The sequence below is a fragment of the Hemitrygon akajei genome, chromosome 8 (genome assembly GCF_048418815.1).
Source record: "Hemitrygon akajei chromosome 8, sHemAka1.3, whole genome shotgun sequence".
In the NCBI taxonomy this organism is placed as follows: Eukaryota; Metazoa; Chordata; class Chondrichthyes; order Myliobatiformes; family Dasyatidae; genus Hemitrygon; species Hemitrygon akajei.
The window spans coordinates 176,873,235-176,899,491 of NC_133131.1; the positions used below are offsets into that span (position 1 = coordinate 176,873,235).

Genomic DNA, 26,257 nt, shown 5'->3' on the forward strand with positions numbered 1-26,257 from the left:
CCCCCTCCGGCAGAGCCTACTGGTCCTGGAACACTCTAGATGCTGTTAACCCCCCCCCACTCCCGACAGAGCCCACTGGTCCTGGAACACTCTAGATGCTGTTAACCCCCCCACCCCCCGACAGAGCCCACCGGTCCTGGAACACTCTAGATGCTGTTAACCCCCCCCCACTCCCGACAGAGCCCACCGGTCCTGGAACACTCTAGATGCTGTTTAAACCCCCCCCCTCCCGGCAGAGCCCACCGGTCCTGGAACAATCTAGATGCTGTTAACCCCCCCACCCCCCGGCAGAGCCCACCGGTCCTGGAACACTCTAGATGCTGTTAAACCCCCCCCACTCCCGACAGAGCCCACCGGTCCTGGAACACTCTAGATGCTGTTAACCCCCACCCTCCCGGCAGAGCCCACCGGTCCTGGAACACTCTAGATGCTGTTAACCCCCACCCCCTCCCCCTCCCGACAGAGCCCACCGGTCCTGGAACACTCTAGATGCTGTTAACCCCCCACCCCCTCCCCGGCAGAGCCCACCGGTCCTGGAACACTCTAGATGCTGTTAACCCCCACCCCCTCCCCCTCCCGGCAGAGCCCACCGGTCCTGGAACACTCTAGATGCTGTTAACCCCCCCCCTCCCGGCAGAGCCCACCGGTCCTGGAACACTCTAGATGCTGTTAACCCCCACCCCCTCCCGACAGAGCCCACCGGTCCTGGAACACTCTAGATGCTGTTAACCCCCACCCTCCCGGCAGAGCCCACCGGTCCTGGAACACTCTAGATGCTGTTAACCCCCATCCTCCCGGCAGAGCCCACCGGTCCTGGAACACTCTAGATGCTGTTAACCCCCCCCCCCCCTCCCGGCAGAGCCCACCGGTCCTGGAACACTCTAGATGCTGTTAACCCCCCCCCTCCCGGCAGAGCCCACCGGTCCTGGAACACTCTAGATGCTGTTAACCCCCCCCCCCCTCCCGGCAGAGCCCACCGGTCCTGGAACACTCTAGATGCTGTTAACCCCCCCCCCCCTCTGGCAGAGCCCACCGGTCCTGGAACACTCTAGATGCTGTTAACCCCCCCCCCTCCTGGCAGAGCCCACCGGTCCTGGAACACTCTAGATGCTGTTAACCCCCCCCCTCCTGGCAGAGCCCACCGGTCCTGGAACACTCTAGATGCTGTTAACCCCTCCCCCCTCCCGGCAGAGCCCACCGGTCCTGGAACACTCTAGATGCTGTTAACCCCCCCCCCTCCCGGCAGAGCCCACCGGTCCTGGAACACTCTAGATGCTGTTAACCCCCCCCACTCCCGGCAGAGCCCACCGGTCCTGGAACACTCTAGATGCTGTTAACCCCCCTCCCCCCCCGGCAGAGCCCACCGGTCCTGGAACACTCTAGATGCTGTTAACCCCCTCCCCCCTCCCGGCAGAGCCCACCGGTCCTGGAACACTCTAGATGCTGTTAACCCCCCCCCCCTCTGGCAGAGCCCACCGGTCCTGGCACACTCTAGATGCTGTTAACCCCCCCCCCCCCTCCCGGCAGAGCCCACCGGTCCTGGAACACTCTAGATGCTGTTAACCCCCCCCCCTCCTGGCAGAGCCCACCGGTCCTGGAACACTCTAGATGCTGTTAACCCCCCCCCCCTCCCGGCAGAGCCCACCGGTCCTGGAACACTCTAGATACTGTTAACCCCCCCCCCCTCCCGACAGAGCCCACCGGTCCTGGAACACTCTAGATGCTGTTAACCCCCCCCCCTCCCGGCAGAGCCCACCGGTCCTGGAACACTCTAGATGCTGTTAACCCCCCCCCCTCCCGGCAGAGCCCACCGGTCCTGGAACACTCTAGATGCTGTTAACCCCCCCCCCCTCCCGACAGAGCCCACCGGTCCTGGAACACTCTAGATGCTGTTAACCCCCCCCCCCTCCCGGCAGAGCCCACCGGTCCTGGAACACTCTAGATACTGTTAACCCCCCTCCCTCCCGACAGAGCCCACCGGTCCTGGAACACTCTAGATGCTGTTAACCCCCACCCCCTCCCCCCCGGCAGAGACCACCGGTCCTGGAACACTCTAGATGCTGTTAACCCCCCCCCCTCCTGGCAGAGCCCACCGGTCCTGGAACACTCTAGATGCTGTTAACCCCACCCCCCTCCCGGCAGAGCCCACCGGTCCTGGAACCCTCTAGATGTTGTTAACCCCCCACCCCCCGGCAGAGCCCACCGGTCCTGGAACACTCTAGATGCTGTTAACCCCCCCCCCCCCCGGCAGAGCCCACCGGTCCTGGAACACTCTAGATGCTGTTAACCCCCCCCCCCCCCGGCAGAGCCCACCGGTCCTGGAACACTCTAGATGCTGTTAACCCCCCCCCTCCCGGCAGAGCCCACCGGTCCTGGAACACTCTAGATGCTGTTAACCCCCCCCCCCCTCCCGGCAGAGCCCACCGGTCCTGGAACACTCTAGATGCTGTTAACCCGCCCCACTCCCCGACAGAGCCCACCGGTCCTGGAACACTCTAGATGCTGTTAACCCCCCCCCTCCCGGCAGAGCCCACCGGTCCTGGAACACTCTAGATGCTGTTAACCCCCCCACTCCCCCGACAGAGCCCACCGGTCCTGCTGTTAACCCCCCCCCCCTCCCGGCAGAGCCCACCGGTCCTGGAACACTCTAGATGCTGTTAACCCCCCCCCCCCCCTCCCGGCAGAGCCCACCGGTCCTGGAACACTCTAGATGCTGTTAAACCCCCCCCCTCCCGGCAGAGCCCACCGGTCCTGGAACAATCTAGATGCTGTTAACCCCCCCTCACTCCCCGGCAGAGCCCACCGGTCCTGGAACACTCTAGATGCTGTTAACCCCCCCCCCCGGCAGAGCCCACCGGTCCTGGAACACTCTAGATGCTGTTAACCCCCCCCCCCCTCCCGGCAGAGCCCACCGGTCCTGGAACACTCTAGATGCTGTTAACCCCCCCCCCCCTCCCGGCAGAGCCCACCGGTCCTGGAACACTCTAGATGCTGTTAACCCCCCCCCCCTCCCGCAGAGCCCACCGGTCCTGGAACACTCTAGATCCTGTTAACCACCCCCCCCCCTCCCGGCAGAGCCCACCGGTCCTGGAACACTCTAGATGCTGTTAACCCCCCCCCCCTCCCGACAGAGCCCACCGGTCCTGGAACACTCTAGATGCTGTTAACCCCCCCCCTCCCGGCAGAGCCCACCGGTCCTGGAACACTCTAGATCCTGTTAACCACCCCCCCCCCTCCCGGCAGAGCCCACCGGTCCTGGAACACTCTAGATGCTGTTAACACCCCCCCCCCTCCCGACAGAGCCCACCGGTCCTGGAACACTCTAGATGCTGTTAACCCCCTCACTCCCCGGCAGAGCCCACCGGTCCTGGAACACTCTAGATGCTGTTAACCCCCCCCCCTCCCGACAGAGCCCACCGGTCCTGGAACACTCTAGATGCTGTTAACACCCCCCACCCTCCGGCAGAGCCCACCGGTCCTGGAACACTCTAGATGCTGTTAACCCCCACCCCTCCCGGCAGAGACCACCGGTCCTGGAACACTCTAGATGCTGTTAACCCCCCCCCACTCCCCGGCAGAGCCCACCGGTCCTGGAACACTCTAGATGCTGTTAACCCCCCACCCTCCGACAGAGCCCACCGGTCCTGGAACACTCTAGATGCTGTTAACCCCCCCCCACTCCCGACAGAGCCCACCGGTCCTGGAACACTCTAGATGCTGTTAACCCCCCTCCCTCCCGGCAGAGCCCACCGGTCCTGGAACACTCTAGATCCTGTTAACCCCCCCCACTCCCGACAGAGCCCACCGGTCCTGGAACACTCTAGATGCTGTTAACCTCCCACCCCTCCCGGCAGAGCCCACCGGTCCTGGAACACTCTAGATGCTGTTAACCCCCCCCCACTCCCGGCAGAGCCCACCGGTCCTGGAACACTCTAGATGCTGTTTAACCCCCCCCCACTCCCGACAGAGCCCACCGGTCCTGGAACACTCTAGATGCTGTTAACCTCCCACCCCTCCCGGCAGAGCCCACCGGTCCTGGAACACTCTAGATGCTGTTAACCCCCCCCCCTCCCGACAGAGCCCACCGGTCCTGGAACACTCTAGATGCTGTTAACCCCCCCCCCTCCCGGCAGAGCCCACCGGTCCTGGAACACTCTAGATGCTGTTAACCCCCACCCCTCCCGGCAGAGACCACCGGTCCTGGAACACTCTAGATTCTGTTAACCCCCCCCCCTCCCGGCAGAGCCCACCGGTCCTGGAACACTCTAGATGCTGTTAACCCCCCCCACTCCCCGGCAGAGCCCACCGGTCCTGGAACACTCTAGATGCTGTTAACCCCCCCCCCCTCCCGGCAGAGCCCACCGGTCCTGGAACACTCTAGATGCTGTTAACCCCCCCTCCTCCCGGCAGAGCCCACCGGTCCTGGAACACTCTAGATGCTGTTAACCCCCCCCCACCCCCGACAGAGCCCACCGGTCCTGGAACACTCTAGATGCTGTTAACCCCCCCTCCCGGCAGAGCCCACCGGTCCTGGAACACTCTAGATGCTGTTAACCCCCACCCCCTCCCGACAGAGCCCACCGGTCCTGGAACACTCTAGATGCTGTTAACCCCCCCCCTCCTGGCAGAGCCCACCGGTCCTGGAACACTCTAGATGCTGTTAACCCCCCCCCCTCCTGGCAGAGCCCACCGGTCCTGGAACACTCTAGATGCTGTTAACCCCCCCCCCACCCCCGACAGAGCCCACCGGTCCTGGAACACTCTAGATGCTGTTAACCCCCCCCCTCCTGGCAGAGCCCACCGGTCCTGGAACACTCTAGATGCTGTTAACACCCCCCCCCCTCCCGGCAGAGCCCACCGGTCCTGGAACACTCTAGATGCTGTTAACCCCCCCCCTCCCGACAGAGCCCACCGGTCCTGGAACACTCTAGATGCTGTTAACCCCCCACCCTCCGACAGAGCCCACCGGTCCTGGAACACTCTAGATGCTGTTAACCCCCCCCCCTCCCGGCAGAGCCCACCGGTCCTGGAACACTCTAGATTCTGTTAACCCCCCCCCCTCCCGGCAGAGCCCACCGGTCCTGGAACACTCTAGATTCTGTTAACCACCCCCCCCCTCCCGTCAGAGCCCACCGGTCCTGGAACACTCTAGATGCTGTTAACCCCCACCCCCTCCCGACAGAGCCCACCGGTCCTGGAACACTCTAGATGCTGTTAACCCCCACCCCCTCCCGACAGAGCCCACCGGTCCTGGAACACTCTAGATGCTGTTAACCCCCCCTCCTCCCGGCAGAGCCCACCGGTCCTGGAACACTCTAGATGCTGTTAACCCCCCACCCCCTCCCGACAGAGCCCACCGGTCCTGGAACACTCTAGATGCTGTTAACCCCCCCACTCCCCGGCAGAGCCCACCGGTCCTGGAACACTCTAGATGCTGTTAACCCCCCCCCTCCCGGCAGAGCCCACCGGTCCTGGAACACTCTAGATGCTGTTAACCCCCCCTCCTCCCGGCAGAGCCCACCGGTCCTGGAACACTCTAGATGCTGTTAACCCCCCCACTCCCCGGCAGAGCCCACCGGTCCTGGAACACTCTAGATGCTGTTAACCCCCACCCCCCGGCAGAGCCCACCGGTCCTGGAACACTCCAGATGCTGTTAACCCCCCCCCTCCCGGCAGACCCACCGGTCCTGGAACACTCTAGATGCTGTTAACCCCCCCCCCTCCCGGCAGAGCCCACCGGTCCTGGAACACTCTAGATGCTGTTAACCCCCCCCCCCCTCCCGGCAGAGCCCACCGGTCCTGGAACACTCTAGATGCTGTTAACCCCCCCCCCCTCCCGGCAGAGCCCACCGGTCCTGGAACACTCTAGATGCTGTTAACCCCCCCCCCTCCCGGCAGAGCCCACCGGTCCTGGAACAATCTAGATGCTGTTAACCACCCCCCCTCCCGGCAGAGCCCACCGGTCCTGGAACACTCTAGATGCTGTTAACCCCCCCCCTCCCGACAGAGCCCACCGGTCCTGGAACACTCTAGATGCTGTTAACCCCCCCCCCTCCCGGCAGAGCCCACCGGTCCTGGAACACTCTAGATGCTGTTAACCCCCCCCCCTCCCGGCAGAGCCCACCGGTCCTGGAACACTCTAGATGCTGTTAACCCCCCCCCCCCCTCCCGACAGAGCCCACGGTCCTGGAACACTCTAGATGCTGTTAACCCCCCCCACTCCCGACAGAGCCCACCGGTCCTGGAACACTCTAGATGCTGTTAACCACCCCCCCCCCTCCCGACAGAGCCCACCGGTCCTGGAACACTCTAGATGTTGTTAACCCCCCCCCCCCCCCCCCACCGATCCTTCGAGGCAGACCCAAACCAGTGAGCTGGGGATCTACAGTCCCCGTCCGGTCGGCCGTTCCGCCATTTCCCATGTCAGTGTGTATGTTCCAGTGCATGTGATTATATGTGGTACACGCATGTCAGCAAGTGTGCATGTGCCTGCGCATGTGTGTGTGTGAATGTCTGTACACGTGCGTGTCAATCTGATGTTTGTGTGTCTGTCTGTGTGTGTTTGTGTGAGTGTATGTGACTGAGTGTCAGCATGATAATGTGTGTCTGTCTGTGTGTGAGTGCCTGTGAGAGTGTGTGTGTGTGTGTGTGTGTGTGAGTGTATGTGACTGAGTGTCAGCATGATAATGTGTGTCTGTCCTGTGTGTGAGTGCCTGTGAGAGTGTGTGTGTGTGTGTGTGTGTGTGTGAGTGTATGTGACTGAGTGTCAGCATGATAATGTGTGTCTGTCTCTCTGTGTGAGTGAGTGTGACTGTGTGCATCTCTGAGTGTGTGCGTGAGTGAGAGCGAGTGCGAGAGAGAATGTCTGAGAGAGTGTGCTTGTGTGAGTGTGTCTGTGTGTGTGTGTCTGTCTGTGGGAGTGTGTCTGTGTGAGTGTGTCTGTGCGTGTGTGTCTGTGTCTGTGTGTGTGCGTCTGTGTGACTGTGTGTGTCTGTGTGAGTGTGAGTGTGAATGTGTGTGGTGAAATCTGTCATGGAGTGTAGGAGTTTAGATGGAATGTGGGGGGTATGAAAAGGGATTGAGGGTGGGCACATACTCGATGGACTGACAGGCCTGTTTGTGTGTCACATGAACTGCTGACTGGAGGTAGTGGAGGAGAGACGTGTCAGGGAATTAATGGGGGAAGGGATCAAATGGTGGGCCGTGTGCTGAGCTGCTGGGGTGACAGATCGCCAGCTCCCTCCACACCCCAGCCACCTCCTGGTGCAGGGTCCATGGGGGAGCCCAGATCCCTGGCACCAATGGAGCAGGTCCACAGCCCCTCCCCACTTACCTTTACAGTCCTGCTCTTGGCTGTTGGGGCTCGGTCCAAATGCCTGTCCCCTCCCTCCTTCTCCCCGCCTGGCCTCCGCACACATCCCTCACTCTCCGTCACTAATCTGCATCCACCTGGGATCGGTCTCCATGTGTGTTCCTCCCTTTCCATGGTCGTTAGACACACACATCCCTCACTCTCCGGGGCTGTGGTACACGCGTGTTCCTCTCTCTCTGGGGATGTAGCACACGCACGTTCCTCGCTCTCTGGGGCTGGTCTACATGTGTGCTCCTCATTCTCCAGGGTGGGTCTCCAACCAAGCCTCTTGCGCAGCTGTGGACAGGAAGGCACGGTCACTGGGAGACACAACTCCCCATTGGTCAAGAGCAGCCACGGTCACTGGGAGACACAACTCCCCACTGGTCAAGAGCAGCCACAGTCACTGGGAGACACAACTCCCCACTGGTCAAGAGCAGCCACGGACACTGGGAGACACAACTCCCCACTGGTCATGAGCAGCCACGGTCACTGGGAGATACAACAACACCCCACTGGTCAAGAGCAGCCACGGTCACTGGGAGAAACAACTCCCCATTGGTCGAGCAGCCACGGTCACTGGGAGACACAACACCCCACTGGTCAAGAGCAGCCACGGTCACTGGGAGACACAACAACTCCCCACTGGTCAAGAGCAGCCACGGTCACTGGGAGACACAACACCCCACTGGTCAAGAGCAGCCACGGTCACTGGGAGACACAACAACTCCCCACTGGTCAAGAGCAGCCACGGTCACTGGGAGACACAACAACTCCCCACTGGTCAAGAGCAGCCACGGTCACTGGGAGACACAACACCCCACTGGTCAAGAGCAGCCACGGTCACTGGGAGACACAACAACACCCCATTGGTCAAGAGCAGCCACGGTCACTGGGAGACACAACTCCCCACTGGTCAAGAGCAGCCACGGTCACTGGAGACACAACTCCCCACTGGTCAAGAGCAGCCACGGTCACTGGGAGACACAACAACTCCCCACTGGTCAAGAGCAGCCACGGTCACTGGGAGGCACAACTCCCCACTGGTCAAGAGCAGCCACGGTCACTGGGAGACACAACAACTCCCCACTGGTCAAGAGCAGCCACGGTCACTGGGAGACACAACTCCCCCACTGGTCAAGAGCAGCCACGGTCACTGGGAGACACAACAACTCCCCACTGGTCAAGAGCAGCCACGGTCACTGGGAGGCACAACTCCCCACTGGTCAAGAGCAGCCACGGTCACTGGGAGACACAACAACTCCCCACTGGTCAAGAGCAGCCACGGTCACTGGGAGACACAACACCCCACTGGTCAAGAGCAGCCACGGTCACTGGGAGACACAACAACTCCCCATTGGTCAAGAGCAGCCACGGTCACTGGGAGACACAACAACTCCCCACTGGTCAAGAGCAGCCACGGTCACTGGGAGAAACAACTCCCCATTGGTCGAGCAGCCACGGTCACTGGGAGACACAACACCCCACTGGTCAAGAGCAGCCGCGGTCACTGGGAGACACAACTCCCCACTGGTCAAGAGCAGCCACGGTCACTGGGAGACACAACTCCCCACTGGTCAAGAGCAGCCACGGTCACTGGGAGGCACAACTCCCCACTGGTCAAGAAGGCACAGCAGCATCTACACTTTCTGAGACGCTCCCTACCCCCATTCTACAGGAGCAACATCGAGACCGTCCTGTCTGGCTGCACCATTGTGAGGTACGGGAACTGCAAGGCATCCAACCACAAAATCCTACAGAGGAGAGTGAAACCCTACGGAGGACAGTGAAACCCCACAGAGGACATTGAAACCCTACGGAGGACATTGAAACCCTACGGAGGAGAGTGAAGCCCTACGGAGGACATTGAAACCCTAGAGGAAAGTGAAACCCTAGAGGAAAGTGAAACCCTACAGAGAACAGTGAAACCCTACGGAGGAGAGTGAAACCCTACGGAGGAGAGTGAAACCCTACGGAGGACATTGAAACCCTACGGAGGAGAGTGAAACCCTACGGAGGAGAACAAATCCCTATGGAGGAGAGGAGAACAAATCCCTATGGAGGAGAGTAAAACCCTACGGAGGAGAACAAATCCCTATGGAGGAGAGTAAAACCCTACGGAGGAAAGTGAAACCCTACGGAGGACAGTGAAACCCTACAGAGGACAGTGAAACCCTACAGAGGACAGTGAAACTCTACGGAGGAGAGTGAAACCCTACGGAGGAGAGTGAAACCCTAGAGGAAAGTGAAACCCTAGAGGAAAGTGAAACCCTACGGAGGATAGTGGAACCCTACGGAGGACAGTAAAACCCTACGGAGAACAAATCCCTATGGAGAAGAGTAAAACCCTACGGAGGAGAGCGAATCCCTGCGGAGGAGAGTGAAACCCTACGGAGGAGAGTAAAACCCTACAGAGGATCACCGGGGTATCTCTCTCTCCCCCCCCCCCCCCCATTAGTGACATTTACCAGGAGATTAGCAGACAAAGGGCCAGAAGCATTGTTGAGGATCCCTAACACCCACCACACAATCTCTCTGACCCACCACCGTCAGGAAGGAGGTTCAGGAGCATCAGGACTAGGGCTGGCAGACTGGGTGACAGCTTCTTCCCTCAGGCTGATGAATACCCTGTCACCACCGAGATCTCGTCACTGGGACAGTGAGCTGTTTGCTGCTTACTACTTGTATTTTGAATTATATTTGAACTTATTTGTGGTAATATTTTGTTTGATGTGTTGTGTTTGATATATGTTTTGTGGGTGAACTGTGATCTGGAGGAACCTTGTATCATTTGGTTTATAAATGTAGAGTCAGATGACAATAAACTTGCCCTTGGGCTTGTGAGGAGTGTGAGGGGACAATTCCCACTTGCCTGGGTGAGTGTAGCTCCAACAACCCTCAAGATGCTCAACACTCGTCTGAGCAAAATCCCGAAACATTGACTGTAGTCTTTTCCACAGATGCTGCCTGGCCTGCATTTTGTGTGTGCTGCTCACCTGTAGAATCTATCACGTTTCTGACATCAGCCTCGCTTGCTTGACTCCACGACAAGGCAGCCTGCTCAATCGGTTCCCACTCCCTCCTCCATCGTGCACCAACCACGGTTACTTACCCAGAATATCCCCCCCATCTCTCCCAGTGGGGGCAGGGACTCACCACCTCCTGCAGGCTCCCCCTTCAAATGAGAAGTACCAGAGATCCTGCTGGAAACCCGGAATGATGGAGGGCTCTGTATCACCCATCTTCCCACTGCCTTAAGTTCACCTTGTCCTCACCTGCCACCAAATACACTGCAACTTCCACCATCTTCAAAGCAATCCTAGCACCAAACACATCATTACCTTCCTTCATTCTCCACTGTCCGCAGGGATCGCTCGCTCCGTGATTCCCCTGCTCATTCGCCCCTCCTGGCACTTACCCCTACAAGAACCCTGAGTGCTCCACTGCCCGTTCCCCTCCTCCCTCACCTCCATCCAGGGCCCAACAGCCCCCTCCAGCTGAGGCAACACTTCCCCTGCAAATCTGCTGGGGTCGTCTGTGGTGTCCGGTACTCCAAAAATGGCCTCCTCTACATTGGCGAGACTGATGTGTGTGTGTCAATGTGTGTGTGTGCGTGAGTGTGTATGAGAGAGAGAGAGAGAGAGAGAGAGAGAGATGAGAGAGAGAGAGAGAGAGAGAGAGAGAGAGAGAGAGAGAGAGAGAGAGAGTGAGAGTGAGAGAGAGAGAGAGTGAGTGAGTGTGTGTATATATACATACGTACATATACACACAGTCATTTGACAATAAACTTGAACGCAGAATAACTTGAACCGTCCCGTTGCTCTTACATCCATCATCATGAAGTGTTTCGAGACGTTCGTCATGAGGCACATCAAGACCCTACTGCCCCCCTCACTGGACCCCCTGCAGTTTGCGTACCATCCCAACCGCTCAACAGATGACGCCATACCCTCCACCTGGCCCTAACCCACCTGGACAAAAAAGACACATACGTTCGGATGCTGTTCATAGACTTCAGTTCAGCATTCAACACAATCATCCCTCAGAAACTGATTGGAAAGCTGAGCCTACTGGGCCTGAACACCTCCCTCTGTAACTGGATCCTAGACTTCCTGACCGGGAGACCTCAGTCAGTCTGGATCGGGAGCAGCATCTCCAACACCATCACACTGAGCACGGGGGCCCCCCAGGGTTGTGTGCTCAGTCCACTGCTGTTCACTCTGCTGACCCACGACTGTGCTGCAACACACAGCTCGAACCACATCATCAAGTTTGCTGATGACATGACCGTGGTGGGTCTCATCAGCAAGAACAACAAGTCAGCTTACAGAGAGGAGGTGCAGCGGCTAACAGACTGGTGCAGAGCCAACAACCCGTCTCTGAATGTGAACAAAACAAGAGAGATGGTTGTTGACTTCAGGAGGGCACGGAGCGACCACTCCCCGCTGAACATCGATGGCTCCTCGGTAGAGATCGTAAAGAGCACCAAATTTCTTGGTGTTCACCTGGCGGAGAATCTCACCTGGTCCCTCAACACCAGCTCCATAGCAAAAAAAAGCCCAGCAGCATCTCTACTTTCTGCGAAGGCTGAGGAAAGTCCATCTCCCACCCCCCATCCTCATCACATTCTACAGGGGTTGTATTGAGAGCATCCTGAGCAGCTGCATCACTGCCTGGTTCGGAAATTGCATCATCTTGGACCGCAGGACCCTGCAGCGGATAGTGAGGTCAGCTGAGATCATTGGGGTCTCTCTTCCCGCCATCACGGACATTTACACTGCACGCTGCATCCGCAAAGGAAACAACATTATGAAGGACCCCACGCACCCCTCATACAAACTCTTCTCCCTCCTGCCATCTGGGAAAAGGCTCCGAAGCATTCAGGTTCTCACGACCAGACTATATAACAGTTTCTTCCCCAAAGCTATCAGACTCCTCAATACCCGAAGCCTGGATTGACACCTTGCCCTATTGTCCTGTTTATTATTTATTGTAATGCCTGCACTGTTTTGTGCACTTTATGCAGTCCTGGGTAAGTCAGTCGTCTAGTGTAGCTGTTTTTTTCTCTCTCTCTCTGTTGTTTTTTACGTAGTTCAGTCTAGTTTTTGTACTGTGTCATGTAACACCATGGTCCTGAAAAACGATGTCTCATTTACACTATGTACTGTACCAGCAGTTTTGGTCGAAATGACAATAAAATGACTTGAGACGGGAACCTTATTCAGCATAGACACATTAGGCCCACAGGCTGTTGCGCCTCTCTGAATGTCTGACTCATTCACCACCCTGAACACCTCGGTGACATGGCTGAGCGAAGCAGAGAGCTGGCACTGGACTCACCACCCGCGACTTCATCCTGGGGGCCGGGCCGTCGAACACAAAGACGGGTTTAATCCCCTTCTCCAGGAGGCTGGCAGTGCGGTAAAAAACACCCACAATCTGGCTGCAAGGGGAGGGAACAGATGGTTTGTGTATGAACCAGGTCACGGTACACACAGTCCCAACCCCCTACCCCCTGGTACACACCGTCCCATCACACACCCCTCTGGTACACAGCGCCCATCACAGACACCCCCCCCCCCCCCCCGGTGCACACCGTCCTGTCACCTCTCCCCGCCCCCCCAGTACACACCATCCCATCACATTCTCCCCGCTGCACACCGTCCTGTCACACCACCGTTACACAATGTCTTGTTACAAGAATCACCCCTCACTGATAATGATCAGTGAGGCACAGAGAATCTGCATTTACCGACAAGTAACTTCTCAACTAAAAAGCACGTGGGTTCACAAACTATCTACCTGTGTGCACTCTACTAGAACCCCTGACTCTCCATGAACAGTCAATGAGGAGAAAAGTTATTACCCGGGAAAGGAGTCTCTGTGGCCAGGCGTTCTCATGGTCCCGATTTCCACGTGTCCGTGGAGTCTCCTTATCCGCGATGGTTGGTCTCTGCCTGTTCTATATATTTGGAGTTCCTGAGTCTTGTACTGTTTCTCATCAATTGAACCACTGGATCTCCATCCCATTGGCTCAAGGTCACATGACCTACCTGGGTCACCTTCTTACTGGTCACTGTACAGGGCTACGACCAACATTGTTCCATGGTTCCGTGTATTTGTGCCTTTACACTCTGACTGGTCCAAACCGGTTAACTGAGGCGACCCAGGCAGAGTCTAACGAGATTAGACGTCTTCTGTGGCAGGTCTGGCATTTTACGTAATAAGTAGCTGCTCCTTCGAGAATGGTCTCGGGTCAGTCAGGTCGCACAGGTAGTTAGTGTGTGAACCCACGTGATTTTTAGTTGGAACAATAGAAGTTACTTGTTGGTAAATACAGATTCTCTGTGTCTCTCTGATTGTTATCACAAGGGGTGATTCTTGTAACAGAATTAGTGTCCCTTTTGGAAGCTTGTGGATAATTCTTATTGTTCAGCAGGAGACTCGAGTCGGACCACGTGGGTGAGGTACAGAGAGATCTGGGGCTGGGTAGTTAGCAGTTACTAACCCGGGATGAAGTTTTGCAAGTCCAAACAGCTTGGGTACTTTTGATTGGAGGGGATACCTCCAGAAATACGTGTTGAGGAAGTGGCCGCGATATGAGGAGCTCGTTGGTCACCCTGGTTGTGAAAGGAAAACTGCTGGTGATGAAAATCACCCATGGGAAGCTGTCCAGCAGGAAGCTTAAACAATTACAAGAAACAGTATCAGTTGGCTGTTTAACTGAGGATTTGATAGAATTCCAGCTACAATCCGTACAGTCATCAAGGCAGCGAAACAACAATGCAGGGACAACATCCAGACACAACTCTCCACCAACTACACACGCAGCTTATGGCAAAGTCTGCACACCATCGCAGACTTCAAAGCTTAACGCAGTGGAGTTTCCAACATCGATGCCTCTCTCCCAGATTAGCTGAATCTTTTTTACTCTCAGTTCGATGTCACCAACACTGCCCCCGAGGAGAGCCGCTGATGATTCCTAATCACATTATGCCTCTCCAAATGCTCAAAAATCCTGCCTCTCAGGATCTTCTCCATCAACATCCTAACCACTGAAGTAAGACTCGCTGGTCTATAATTTCCTGGGCTATCTCTACTCCCTTTCTTGAATAAAGGAACGACATCCACAATCCTCTGGACCTCTCCCGTCCCCATTGATGATTGAAAGATCATCACTAGAGGCTCAGCAATCTCCTCCCTCACCTCCCAAAGTAGCCTGTGGTACATCTCATCCGGTCCCAGTGACTTATCCAACTTGATGCTTTCCAAAAGCTCCAGCACATCCTCTTTGTTAATATCTACATGCTGAAGCTTTTCAGTCTGCTGCAAGTCATCACTACAGTCAGCAAGATCCTTTTCCATAGTGAATACTGAATTAAAGTATTCATTAAGTACCTCTGCTATTTCTTCTGGTTCCATACACACTTTCCCATTGTCACACTTGATATGTCCTGTTCTTTCATGTCTTATCCTCTTGCTCTTCACAGACTTGTAGAATGCCTTGGGGTTTTCCTTAATACTACCTGCCAAGGCCTTCTCGTGGCCCCTTCTGGCTCTCCTAATTTCCTTTTTAAGCTCCTTCTTGTTAGCCTTATAATCTTCTAGATCTCTAACATTACCTAGCTCTCTGAACCTTTTGTAAGCTTTTCTTGACTGGCAGGAAGTTCAAACAATTACAAAAAACAGCATCAGTTGACTGTTTAACTGAGGATTTGATAGAATTCCAGCTACAATCCGTACAATCATCAAGGCAGCGAAACAACAATACAGGGACAACATCCAGACACAACTCTCCACCAACTACACATGCAGCTTATGGCAAAGTCTGCACACCATCGCAGACTTCAAAGCTTAACGCAGTGGAGTTTCCAACATCGATGCCTCTCTCCCAGATTAGCTGAATCTTTTTTACTCTCAGTTCGATGTCACCATCACTGCCCCCGAGGAGAGCCGCTGATGAGACCTGCATCTTGGGCATCTCTGAAGCTGAAGTGTGCAGGTGTTTCCAATGAGTGGACAGTCGCAAGGCTGCGGGACCGGACGGCATCCCAGGGTGGGTACTCAGGATGTGCATGGCACAACTGGCAGGTGTGTTTACAAACATTCTTAATCTCTCCCTCTCCCAGTGTAGAGTGCCCTCCTGCTTCAAAACATCCACCATTGTCCCTGTAACTAACATGTCTGAACGACTGGCGTCCTGTCGCACTCACCTCAATAATAAGCAAATGTTTTGAGAGGCTGGTTAAGGATTACATCTACAGCTTGTTACCACCCAAACTGAACCCCCTACAATTCACCTACTGACACAACTGATCAACAGATGACACAATAGTCACAGCTCTAAACATCATCCTTACACATCTGGAGAAGAAGGATGAGGGAGGACTACAATTCAGCATTCAACACCATAATTCCCTCCAGGTCTGACAAGAAGCTCAGAGACCTCGGCCTTCACCCTGCCTTGTGTAGCTGGATCCTGGACTTGCTGTCAGATCACCGGCAGGTGGTAAGAGTAGACTCCCTCACCTCTGCCCCTCAGGGCTGTGTCCTAAGAACCCCTCCTTTACTCCCTGTATACCCATGACTGTGTCGCCACCCACAACTCCAATCTCCTAATTAAAATTACTGACAATACTACATTGATTGGCCTAATCTCAAATAATAACGAGGTGGCCTACAGGGAAGAAGCCATCACCCTGACACAGTGGTGTCAAGAAAACAACCTCTCCCTCAATGTCACAAAAACAACAAAGGAGCTGGTTATGGACTACAGGAGGAATGGAGGCAGGCTAACCCCTATTGACATCAATGGATCTGGGGCTGAGAAAGTGAACTTCTTTAAATTCCTTGGCATAAACATCACCGAGGATCTCATGTGGTCTGTACATACCGGCTGTGTGGTGAAAAAGGCACAACAGCACCTCTTTCACCTTAGATATTTGAAGAAGTTTGGTATGGGTCCCACAAATTCTAAGAATTTTCTATAGGGGCATGATTGAGAGCATCCTGACTGGCTGCATCACTGCCTGGTATGGGAACTGTACTTCCCTCAATCGCAGGACTCTGCAGAGAGTGGTGCAGACAGCCCAGCGCATCTGTAGATGTGAACTTCCCACTATTCAGGACATTTACAGAGACGGGTGTGTAAAAAGGGCTCGAAGGATCATTGGGGACCGGAGTCACTCCAACCACAAACTGTTCCAGCTGCTACCATCCAGGAAACAGTACCGCAGCATTAAAGCCAGGATCAACAGTCCGGGACAGCTTCTTCCACCAGGCCATCAGACTGATTAACTCACGCTGATACAATTGTATTTCTACATTATATTGACTGTCCTGCTGTACATACTATTTATTTTAAATTATTATAAATTACACATTGCACATTCAGACGGAGACGTAACGTAAAGCTTTTTACTCCTCGTGTATGTGAAGGATGTAAGAAATAAAGTCAATTCAGTTCAATTATGACAAAATGCTAAGGCAGAACGGCACAGATTAGAAACGGAAAACCAATGTTGGCATAACGCAGATGCCGAGCGAGAGAGGACAGAAAAGGCTCCAAAAGGAGGTAGAAACCTTTAGAGAAAGGGCTACTGACTTACAGGGTCAGAGAGGAATGCACTTGATGTATATGAACCAGTTTCAGTTGAAGTGTGGGGAATTACTTACAGAAAAATGTAAGCAAGAGGAAGCAGCCGCACTGATGAAGGATGAAGTGGAAGGATTAAGGAAACAGTGCAGTGATTTAAAGACCGCTGTAAATACGATTCAGAAATCAGCACAGGAAAGGATGAGTAACACTGGAGATCATGCAAAGTGTTTAAAGCAGATTCAAAAGCTGCAGGGCCAACTTGTGGCACAGCGAGGAATAATATGTGCTTTAGGATCTGAAAAAGGGAATGAAGGTGAATATGGAGAAATCGATTGGCATGATTTAGCAGATGAACCCACTAGGTATGGTTACGATAATTACGAAGCACCATTTCCCGAGTAACTCCCTCCGACACCATACCAACAGAGCCAGTGCTACCGATTGGCACCCCTAGTTACCATCAGAGAGGGGGGAGCAAATCAAAATCAGAATATAACACACACCACACCGTTTGGGGCACAGCAGCTTCAAGATATTGCTAAGGGCAGCGTGTCGTGTGTGCTCGGAGACAATCCTCGAGAGCTTTTCCAAGCACCTATCATCAGACAGTAACACATGGCCCAACTGACTCTGAGGAAAGGAAATTGATTCTGATGTGGTTGCATCTACTGAGCGTTGCCAGGTATACAACGGCACGGTGAGGGAACAGGCGAGCAACTGAAGAACACAAAGATGACTGTTAACAGAGGGGACCCAGTAGACACACTAGCCAAGAGGAGAGGCTAGCGTGTCTACTGGGTCTCCACGCTAGAGGAGAGGTAACATCCCACTGATTGTGGACTGTATTCCAAGAGGTGTACGGAACAGCATTAGAGTGGAATTATTTAGGACCAGAGGCCTCAAATACATGGTTGAGGATACTGGTGTCTCACTGTACCGATGAATCTAAAAAGGCGCTGGAAATGTTTGATCCCTCTGAATGCACACATACTGATGTATGGGTACTGAGGAAAATGGGTAGAGCATGGGAAAAGGAGACACAAAGACCCTCTATAGCCCTCTAATGTGAAGGTGATGCCTGTTAAAAGTCAGGCAACTCCCCTGAGAAATGAGAGTTGGGTACCCACCCCGAGGGCCACCCTACATGCTATCAAGGGGCAAGGAAGAGCAGAGGAAATGGAACAGGGAGAGCTGAAGGTGGAGCAATCAAATGCTCTAACTGTGGTCAAGAGGGGCACATTTAGAGAGTATGTTCAAACCTGAGACGAGAAAGAGCAGAGCAATGCGGTTTGCCCTTGGAGGGGCCAGAAACATGGTGGAGACATCACCATCCTGAGCTTTAACGATGGTGTCAGGCCTCACCAACATGGGTTTGTGACACAAGGCGGGATGAAACCACAAGACCTCTAGTAAGTGGTAGGGTCAGAGGCCGCCGTTACCTTTTTATGGGACACTGGAGGATCCTGAACCACCATCAACACCAAATTGGGAGATACAAGGTCAAATTATCCGAAGCGGATTCACAGGATATTCACAAGTAGGACGTGTGAGTGTAATATTGCGTTTATGGAGGGTTTTGTTTCTCCTATTCCCACGCTCTACTGATTTTCCTCAGTATGTGTTACCACCGTCAGCACGTAACAATTGGTCCCATCATCAAATAGCTCCAATTTGGGAGGCTTCAGGATGAAACAACTGTTTTAAGAAGATGGGACCGGTCCTATCAAGAGGGTGACTTTCAGTTCCTTCATCTTGAGAGCCAGGGAAGTTTATCAAAAAAAAATCAAAGGAAAAGGAAAATATGCCAGCGCTTGCCTCTCTTATCCCAAAATGAGATAGGGTGAGGAAAAATGGATACTTTGAGTCCAAAGACAAATGGAAGTCCAATTGGATGGTCTAGAACATATATGTCAAACTCAAGGCCCGCGGGCCAAATCCGGCCCGTGGTGGAATTATCTTTGGCCCGCGAGATAATATCTAATTACTATTAAAGCTGTCCCCAGTAATCGAAGCGCCTATGGCGTATGATATGTCTAATGCTGAGTTTATTCAGGTACCAGGTTTTCAGGGTTTTTAGTGTTTATTCAGCAGTCTTCTTCATAAGAAATGGAATTTGTAAAGTGAAACACTTTGTAGTTATAGCAGAGACTGAGACACATGAGAGCAGGCTGAAAAAACGGAGGCAACGAAAGCTGCGTTCGCACGCGTCCAACTGATCCGGCCCGCATGAAGCTGCATTTTGCTCAATCCGGCCCGTGACCTAAAATGAGTTTGACACCCCTGGTCTAGAAAAACAAACAGAAAATAGAAACATAGAAAACCTACAGCACAACACAGGCCCTGCAGCCCACAAAGCTGTGCCAAACATGTCCTTATCTTAGAACTACCTAGGCTTACCCATAGCCCTGTTTTTCTACGCCCCATGTATCCATCCAGGAGCCTCTTAAAAGACCCTATCATTTCCATCTCCACCACTGCCAGCCCATTTCATGCACTCACCACTCTCTGCGTAAAAAACTTACCCGACATCTCCTCTGTACCTACTTCCAAGCACCTTAAAGCTATGCCCTCTCATGCTAGCCATTTCAGCCCTGGGAAAAAGCCTCTGACTATCCATACGATCAATGCCTCTCATCATCTTATGCACCTCTAACAGGTCACCTCTCATCCTCCATCGCTCCAAGGAGAAAAGGCTGACTATTCTCATAAGACATGCTCCCCAATCCAGGCAACATCCTTGTAAATCTCCTCTGCACCCTTTCTATGGTTTCCACATGCTTCCTGTAGTGAGATGACTAGAACTGAGCACAGTACTCCAAGTGGGATCTAGGGAGAAGTAGCACCTCTGGTGGGGGGCTTACTGTGCCCTTTTTCAGGGCAGCTCGTCCACCTTTGGTCCCCACCGGGCGCTCAGCATTCACCTGGGGCTCTCGGCAGATGGGCCAAACCAGGTGAGGGTATCCGACAGGTCTTCGACCCTCGGTGAGGTGAGGTGGGGATCTGACTATCCCAGCATGTGAAGTCTGGTCCTGGCAGATGGAGCCGAGGAGACTGATTAATGGTCCAACGGTCAAGAAGGCAGGCCAGCAGGCGTTTGTGGAGCGCTAAGAGCACGACAAGGCACTTAGACGTCCTGGACATCCACTGCAGGAGGGGGTGATCTCTTTAAACTCACCCGGCTGAAGGCAATGGCAAATCATTGCTGTAACCTGCCCAGTACGATTTCCCAATACGTCAGTGTGGTGTGGAGGGAAATCGTCCGCCAACTGGAAATTCCAGATGCGACCTAACGATGATGACGACTCCAAGTGAGGTCTGACCAGGGTCCAATATAGCTGCAACATTATCTCTCAGCTCCTAAACTCAATCCCATGATTGATGAAGGCCAATGCACCGTATGCCATCTTAACCACAGAGTCAACCAGTGTAGCAGCTTTGAGTGTCCTATGGACTTAGACCCCAAGATTCCTCTGATCCTCCATACTGTCAAGAGTTTTGACATTAATGCTATATTCTTACATCATTTTGATCTACCAAAATGAATCACCTCACACTTATCGGGGTTGAACTCCATCTGGCACTTCTCAGCCCAGTTTTGCATCCTATTAATGTCCCGCTGTAACTTCTGACAGCCCTCCACACTGTCCACAACACCTCCACCCTTTGTGTCATCAGCAAATTTACTAAACTATCCCTCCACTTCCTCATCCAGGTCATTTATAAAAATCACAAAAACTAGGGGTCCCAGAACAGATCCCTGAGGCACATCACTGGTCACTGACCTCCATGCAGAATATGACCCGTCTACAACCACTCTTTGCCTTCTGTGGGCAAGCCAGTTCTGGATCCACAAAGCAATGTTCCCTTGGATCCCATACCTCCTTACTTTCTTAGTAAGCCTTGCATGGGGTACCTTATCAAATGCCTTGCTAAAATCCAGATGCACTACATCTACAGCTCGACCTTCATCACATCCTCAAAAAATTCAATCAGGCTCATAAGGCACGACTTGCCTTTGACAAAGCCATGTTGATTATTCCTAATCATATTATGCCTCTCCAAATGCTCAAAGATCCTGCCTCTCAGGATCTTCTCCATTAACTTACCAACCACTGAAGTACAACTCACTGGTCTATAATTTCCTGGACTATCTCTACTCCCTTTCTTGAATAAGGGAACAACATCCGCAACCCTCAAATCCTCTGGAACCTCTCCTGTCCTCATTGATGATGCAAAGATCATCACTAGAGGCTCAGCAATCTCCTCCCTCACCTCCCACAGTAGCCTGGGGTACACCTTGTCGGGTCCCAGCGACTTATCCAACGATGCTTTCTAAAAGCTCCAGCACATCCTCTTTGTTAATATCTATATGCTCAAGCTTTTCAGTCCACTGCAAGTCATCCCTACAATCACCAAGATCCTTTTCCATAGTGAATACTGAAGCAAAGTATTCATTAAGTACCTCTGCCATCTCCTCCCGTTCCATACACACTTTTCCACTGTCACACTTGAGTGGTCCTATTCTCTGAAGTCTTATCCTTTTGCTCTTCACATACTTGTAGAAGGCCTTGGGGTTTCCTTAATCCTGTCTGCCAAGGCCTTCTCATGGTCCCTTCTGGCTCTCCTAATTTCATTCTTAAGCTCCTTCCTGCCAGCCTTATAATCTTCTAGATCTCTACCATTACCTAGTTTTTTGAACCTTTCATAAGCTCTTCTTTTCTTCTTGACTAAATTTTCAACAGCCTTTGTACACCATGGTTCCTGTACCCTACCATCCTTTCCCTGTCTCATTGGAACGTACCTATGCAGAACCCCACGCAAATATCCCCAGAACATTTGCCACATTTCTTCCATACATTTCCGAGAACATCTGTTTCCAAGTTCCTGCCTGATAGCCTCATATTTCCCCTTATTCCAATTAAACATTTCCCTAACTTGTCTATTCCTAGCCCTCTCCAATGCTATGGTAAAGGAGATAGAATTGTGATCACTATCTCCAAAATCCTCTCCCACTGAGAGACCTGACACCTGACCAGGATTTATGGACTTAAAATAATTTAAGATATAAACTGAAAGAGCAGATATTACCCTTGTGTGTCACAGGTTTAATTCAACATGAAGAGAATAATGTATTTTGTAAAGTAATTGTGGTTTCAGTACTTATGAAAATTGCTCATTGTCTACTTTGCCTGTGAGTAATCAGTCTTTCCTGCAATATGCATTGGTGGGACAGAGCAACAGCAGCCCCAAGTTATAGCAGAGGATGAAAGCAAGGCCCTTTGGAAGGTCACAATGTCACCAGAGGGAATGTGACTTCAGATCTGACCACTGGGGGATGAACTTTGCCTCAGCCGGCAGCAGACACAGTAATGAAGGAGAACTTCGAGATCCAATGCACTGATACAGATGAACATCTGTGGGATTACGTTGTTACTGAGTTGCCATCAGTTCCCCACTTGACTGCAGACTGGGCACGTGTTGTGGAGGAGGTGAGGGAGATAATCCATCAATGGACTAAGCACACTAAATAAAGTTATTAAAACACATGTCGGTGAGGCAAATGAAATATTGAGTGACCCAGGCTCTTATAGTAAGTTTTGGAATTGGGGGACAAATATTCAACACATCCATGGGTGAGAATAGTATCACATGCTGCTGTAATACTAATTTAATAGAAACATAGAAAACCTACAGCACAATACGGGCCCTTCAGCCCTCAAAGTTGTGCCGAACATGTCTCTACCTAAGAAATTACTAGGCTTACCTATAGCCCTCCATTTTTTCTAAACTCTATGTACCTATCCAAAATCCAGGCAACATCCATGTAAATCTCCTCTGCACGATTTCTATGCCTTCTCACGGCCTCTTCTGGCTCTCCTAATTTCCTTTTTAAGCTCTCCTAATTTCCTTTTTAAGCTCCTTATAATCTTCTAGATCTCTAACATTACCTAGCTCTCTGAACCTTTTGTAAGCTTTTCTTGACTAGATTTATTACAGCCTTTGTACACTATGGTTCCTGTACCCTACCATAACTTCCCCGTCTCATTGGAACGTAACTGTGCAGAACTCCACACAAATATCCCCTGAACATTTGCCACATTTCTTCTGTACTTTTCCCTGAGAACATCTGTTCCCAATTTAAGCTTCCGAATTCCTGCCTGATAGCCTCATAATTCCCCTTACGCCAATTAAACATTTCCCTAGCTTGTCTGTTCCTATCTCTCTCCAATGCTATCGTAATGGAGATAGAATTATGATCACTGTCTCCAAGATGCTCTCCCACTGAGAGATCTGACACCTGACCAGGTTCATTTCCCAATACCAGATCAAGTACAGCCTCTCCTCTTGTAGGCTTATCTACGTATTGTGTCAAGAAACCTTCCTGAACACACCTAACAAACTCCACCCCATCTAAACCCCTTGCTCTAGGGAGATGCCAATCGATATTTGGGAAATTAAAATCTCCCATCACGACAAATCTGTTATGATTACACATTTCCAGGATCTGTTTCCCTATATGCTCCTCAATATTCCTGTTACTATTGAGCGGCCTATAAAAAACACCCAGTAAAGTTATTGACCCCTTCCTGTTCCTAACCTCCACCCACAGAGACTCCGTAGACAATCCCTCCATGGCGTCCACCTTTTCTGCAGACGTGACACTAACTCTGATCAACAGTGCCATGCCCCCACCTCTGTCCTTTCTGAAACATCTAAAACCCGGCACTTGAAGTAACCAATCCTGTCCCTGAGCCATCCAAGTCTCTGTAATGGCCACCACATCATATCTCCAAGTACTGATCCATGATCTAAGCTAATCCGCTTTGTTCACAATACTGCTTGCGTTAAAATAGTCACATCTCAAACCTTCGGTCTGAGCACATCCCTTCTCTATCACCTGCCTATCCTCCCTCACACACTGTCTCCAACCTTTCTCTATTTGTGAACCAACCTCCTCTTCCCCAGTCTCTTCAGTTCGGTTCCCACCCCCCAACAATTCTAGTTTAAGCTCTCCCCAGTAGCCTTAGCAAACTTCCCTGCCAGAATATTGGTCCCCCTGGGATTCAAGTGAAACTTCTTTTTGTACAGATCACACCTGCCCCAAAAGGGGTCCCAATGATCCAAAAATCTGAATCCCTGCCCCCTGCTCCAATCCCTCAGCCATGTATTTGTCCTCCACCCCATTGTATTCTTATTCTCACTGTTGCAAGACACAGGCAGTAATCCTGAGATTACTACCTTTATGGTCCTGATTCTCAGCTTCCTTCCTAACTCCCTGTAGTCTTTTTTCAGGACCTCCTCCCTTTTACTACCTACATCATTGGTACCAATATGTACCATGACCTCTGGCTGTTCTCCCTCCCACTGCAGAATATCCTGGATGCGATCTGAAACATCCTGAAGCCTGGCACCTGGGATGCAAACTACCATCTGAGTTTCTTTCCTGCGTCCACAGCATCACCTGTCTGACCCCCTGTATCCAGAGATACCGGCCACGTGACAGACGCACTGCCACCTGGCTGGTCGGAGGACACACCACATGCCAATCAACATTTGGTCCCTCCCAACTAATCAATGCACACCTAAATTATTGGTCACCTTCATTGGATTATCTCACCCAGCCCCATGCTTTAAAAGGTGAGACTTGCCCTTGGCTCTCTCTCTCTTACAGACCACCACATTGAAGGTAAGTGCATTGATTTATGTTTGGGAAGGTCTATCGTTTGTCCTGGTAAGGGAGCCGCAGCTATCCAAGGTCAAGGGGGATAGCTGTCGTAGTGCTTTTCCCTTGTTCTTTGTCTGTGTAACCGTACCCTATCCCCACACCACTTCCTGTGTATTGTAGTTGCTTGTGTTGACCCGACTTCCCCTTGTAAATAAATTCCTTATTATTAAAACTGTGTGTGTCCAGGCCTCTACTGTTGAGACTCAAAGAACCAGTTATTTTCCATCACAACATTTGGCTCTGCAGAGCAGGGTCTCATAGGTTTTGGCTGGACACAAGCACAGGGGATAATGTTCTGGAATAAGGGGAAGAAAGCCAGTGCAGGCACCCAGGATAAGATCCCCGGGTGGGCTGATGAAAGGGAGGGATTTGAGAGTCTGGCCAGCATGCTGGCAGACCACGGAAAACCAGTGGACTGGTCTGAGCAGTTAGAGCCCCGTGGAGAGAAGCTGGGCCATCATGTGGTCTCCCTCCTGAAGGAATCGGGGTTCCCCAAAGCCAAGGGGAGTCAAAGGGTTGTTTGCGTCCCTGCTGAGACGCCAGGTTAGCATTACTGATCACCTGCAGCACTTGTGTGGTCAGAAGGACAGGGAAATTGAAGACCTCAGTCAGCGATGTTGCACGCTGAAGGAAACAGCACAGGCTGCCCAGGCCCGAGCCAATGACCTTGAAGTTAGGGGAACTGAACTTGCCTGTCGCCTCATAAAACTTCAGCAGGCCGGGGCAGCCCGTCGGTCTGGCTGGCAGCCAGACCCATTAAAGATTCGAGCCCTGGTCCAGTGTGGCGACAAGCTGGACGCATGGCTGGGGGATGGGGACATCTGGCTGGATAGTGACGACGAGGGGGTGCCCGAGGAACCAAGGTCCCACAACCACCCTTCCCCCTTCTCACCCGAGCTCCAACATGCCCGACCCGTCACCACGCGGTCCCAGGTTCACCGCAGGGAGGAAGGGAACGAGGGGGAGACGGCCGGACCTTCCCCTAGTCACTCCGAGACCACGGAGACACGGGACTTCTCCCCCAAGGAGCTGACCCAGTTGGCGGATTGCTACCACCAATGACCAGGCAAGCACCTCGTGGCCTGGCTGCTCCGGCTGTGGGACGAGGGGGGGCCCAACCTCAGCCTCTCCCATCAGGAGGCAAGCGCCCTGGGAAGTCTCTCTGACCAGCAGAGCATAAACAATGTGCTGCGGGCGCCACAAGCAGAAATCCACAACGGCACAACCCTGTGGGATCGGGTAGTGACCGCGGTACGAGCTCGCTATCCCACACTTCTGGAGTGGGATCTACACGGGCGCCCGCAATGGGGTACGGTTAGTGAGGGCACCTGGGTTATCAGGGAATGGGCACTGGTCAACGGCATCTATCAAGGTGCCTGCGACCGTAGCTTCCTTGAAAACACGAGTGACCGATGCCTTAGCGGGATACTTGGTCACTACCACGTGCCCCGATCTGAAGTCGGTAATCCTGCCCCTCATGGCACCAGCTAGCGGTAGGACCGTACGGGATGCCATCACCCTCCTGGAGGGATTAGAATATATGCAGAGGGGGCACCTACGCAGGTCCGGAAGACCGAGACAA

The 26,257-nt window shown here is 52.9% G+C and overlaps 1 protein-coding gene across 1 annotated transcript in view; it reads right to left on the reverse strand.

Moving 5' to 3' along the window:
* Nucleotides 1-6,746: 6,746 nt before the first annotated feature.
* The window catches only part of LOC140732476 (uncharacterized), a 30,259-nt gene continuing 10,748 nt past the window's right edge, over nucleotides 6,747-26,257 (reverse strand). The window contains exons 3-4 of the mRNA XM_073055187.1: nucleotides 12,692-12,794; nucleotides 6,747-7,648 (exon numbers count right to left, since the gene is read on the reverse strand). Of these exons, the coding sequence (XP_072911288.1) occupies nucleotides 7,190-7,648; nucleotides 12,692-12,794 (562 nt within the window). The 3' untranslated portion in view covers nucleotides 6,747-7,189. The remainder of the gene's footprint in view (nucleotides 7,649-12,691; nucleotides 12,795-26,257) is intronic.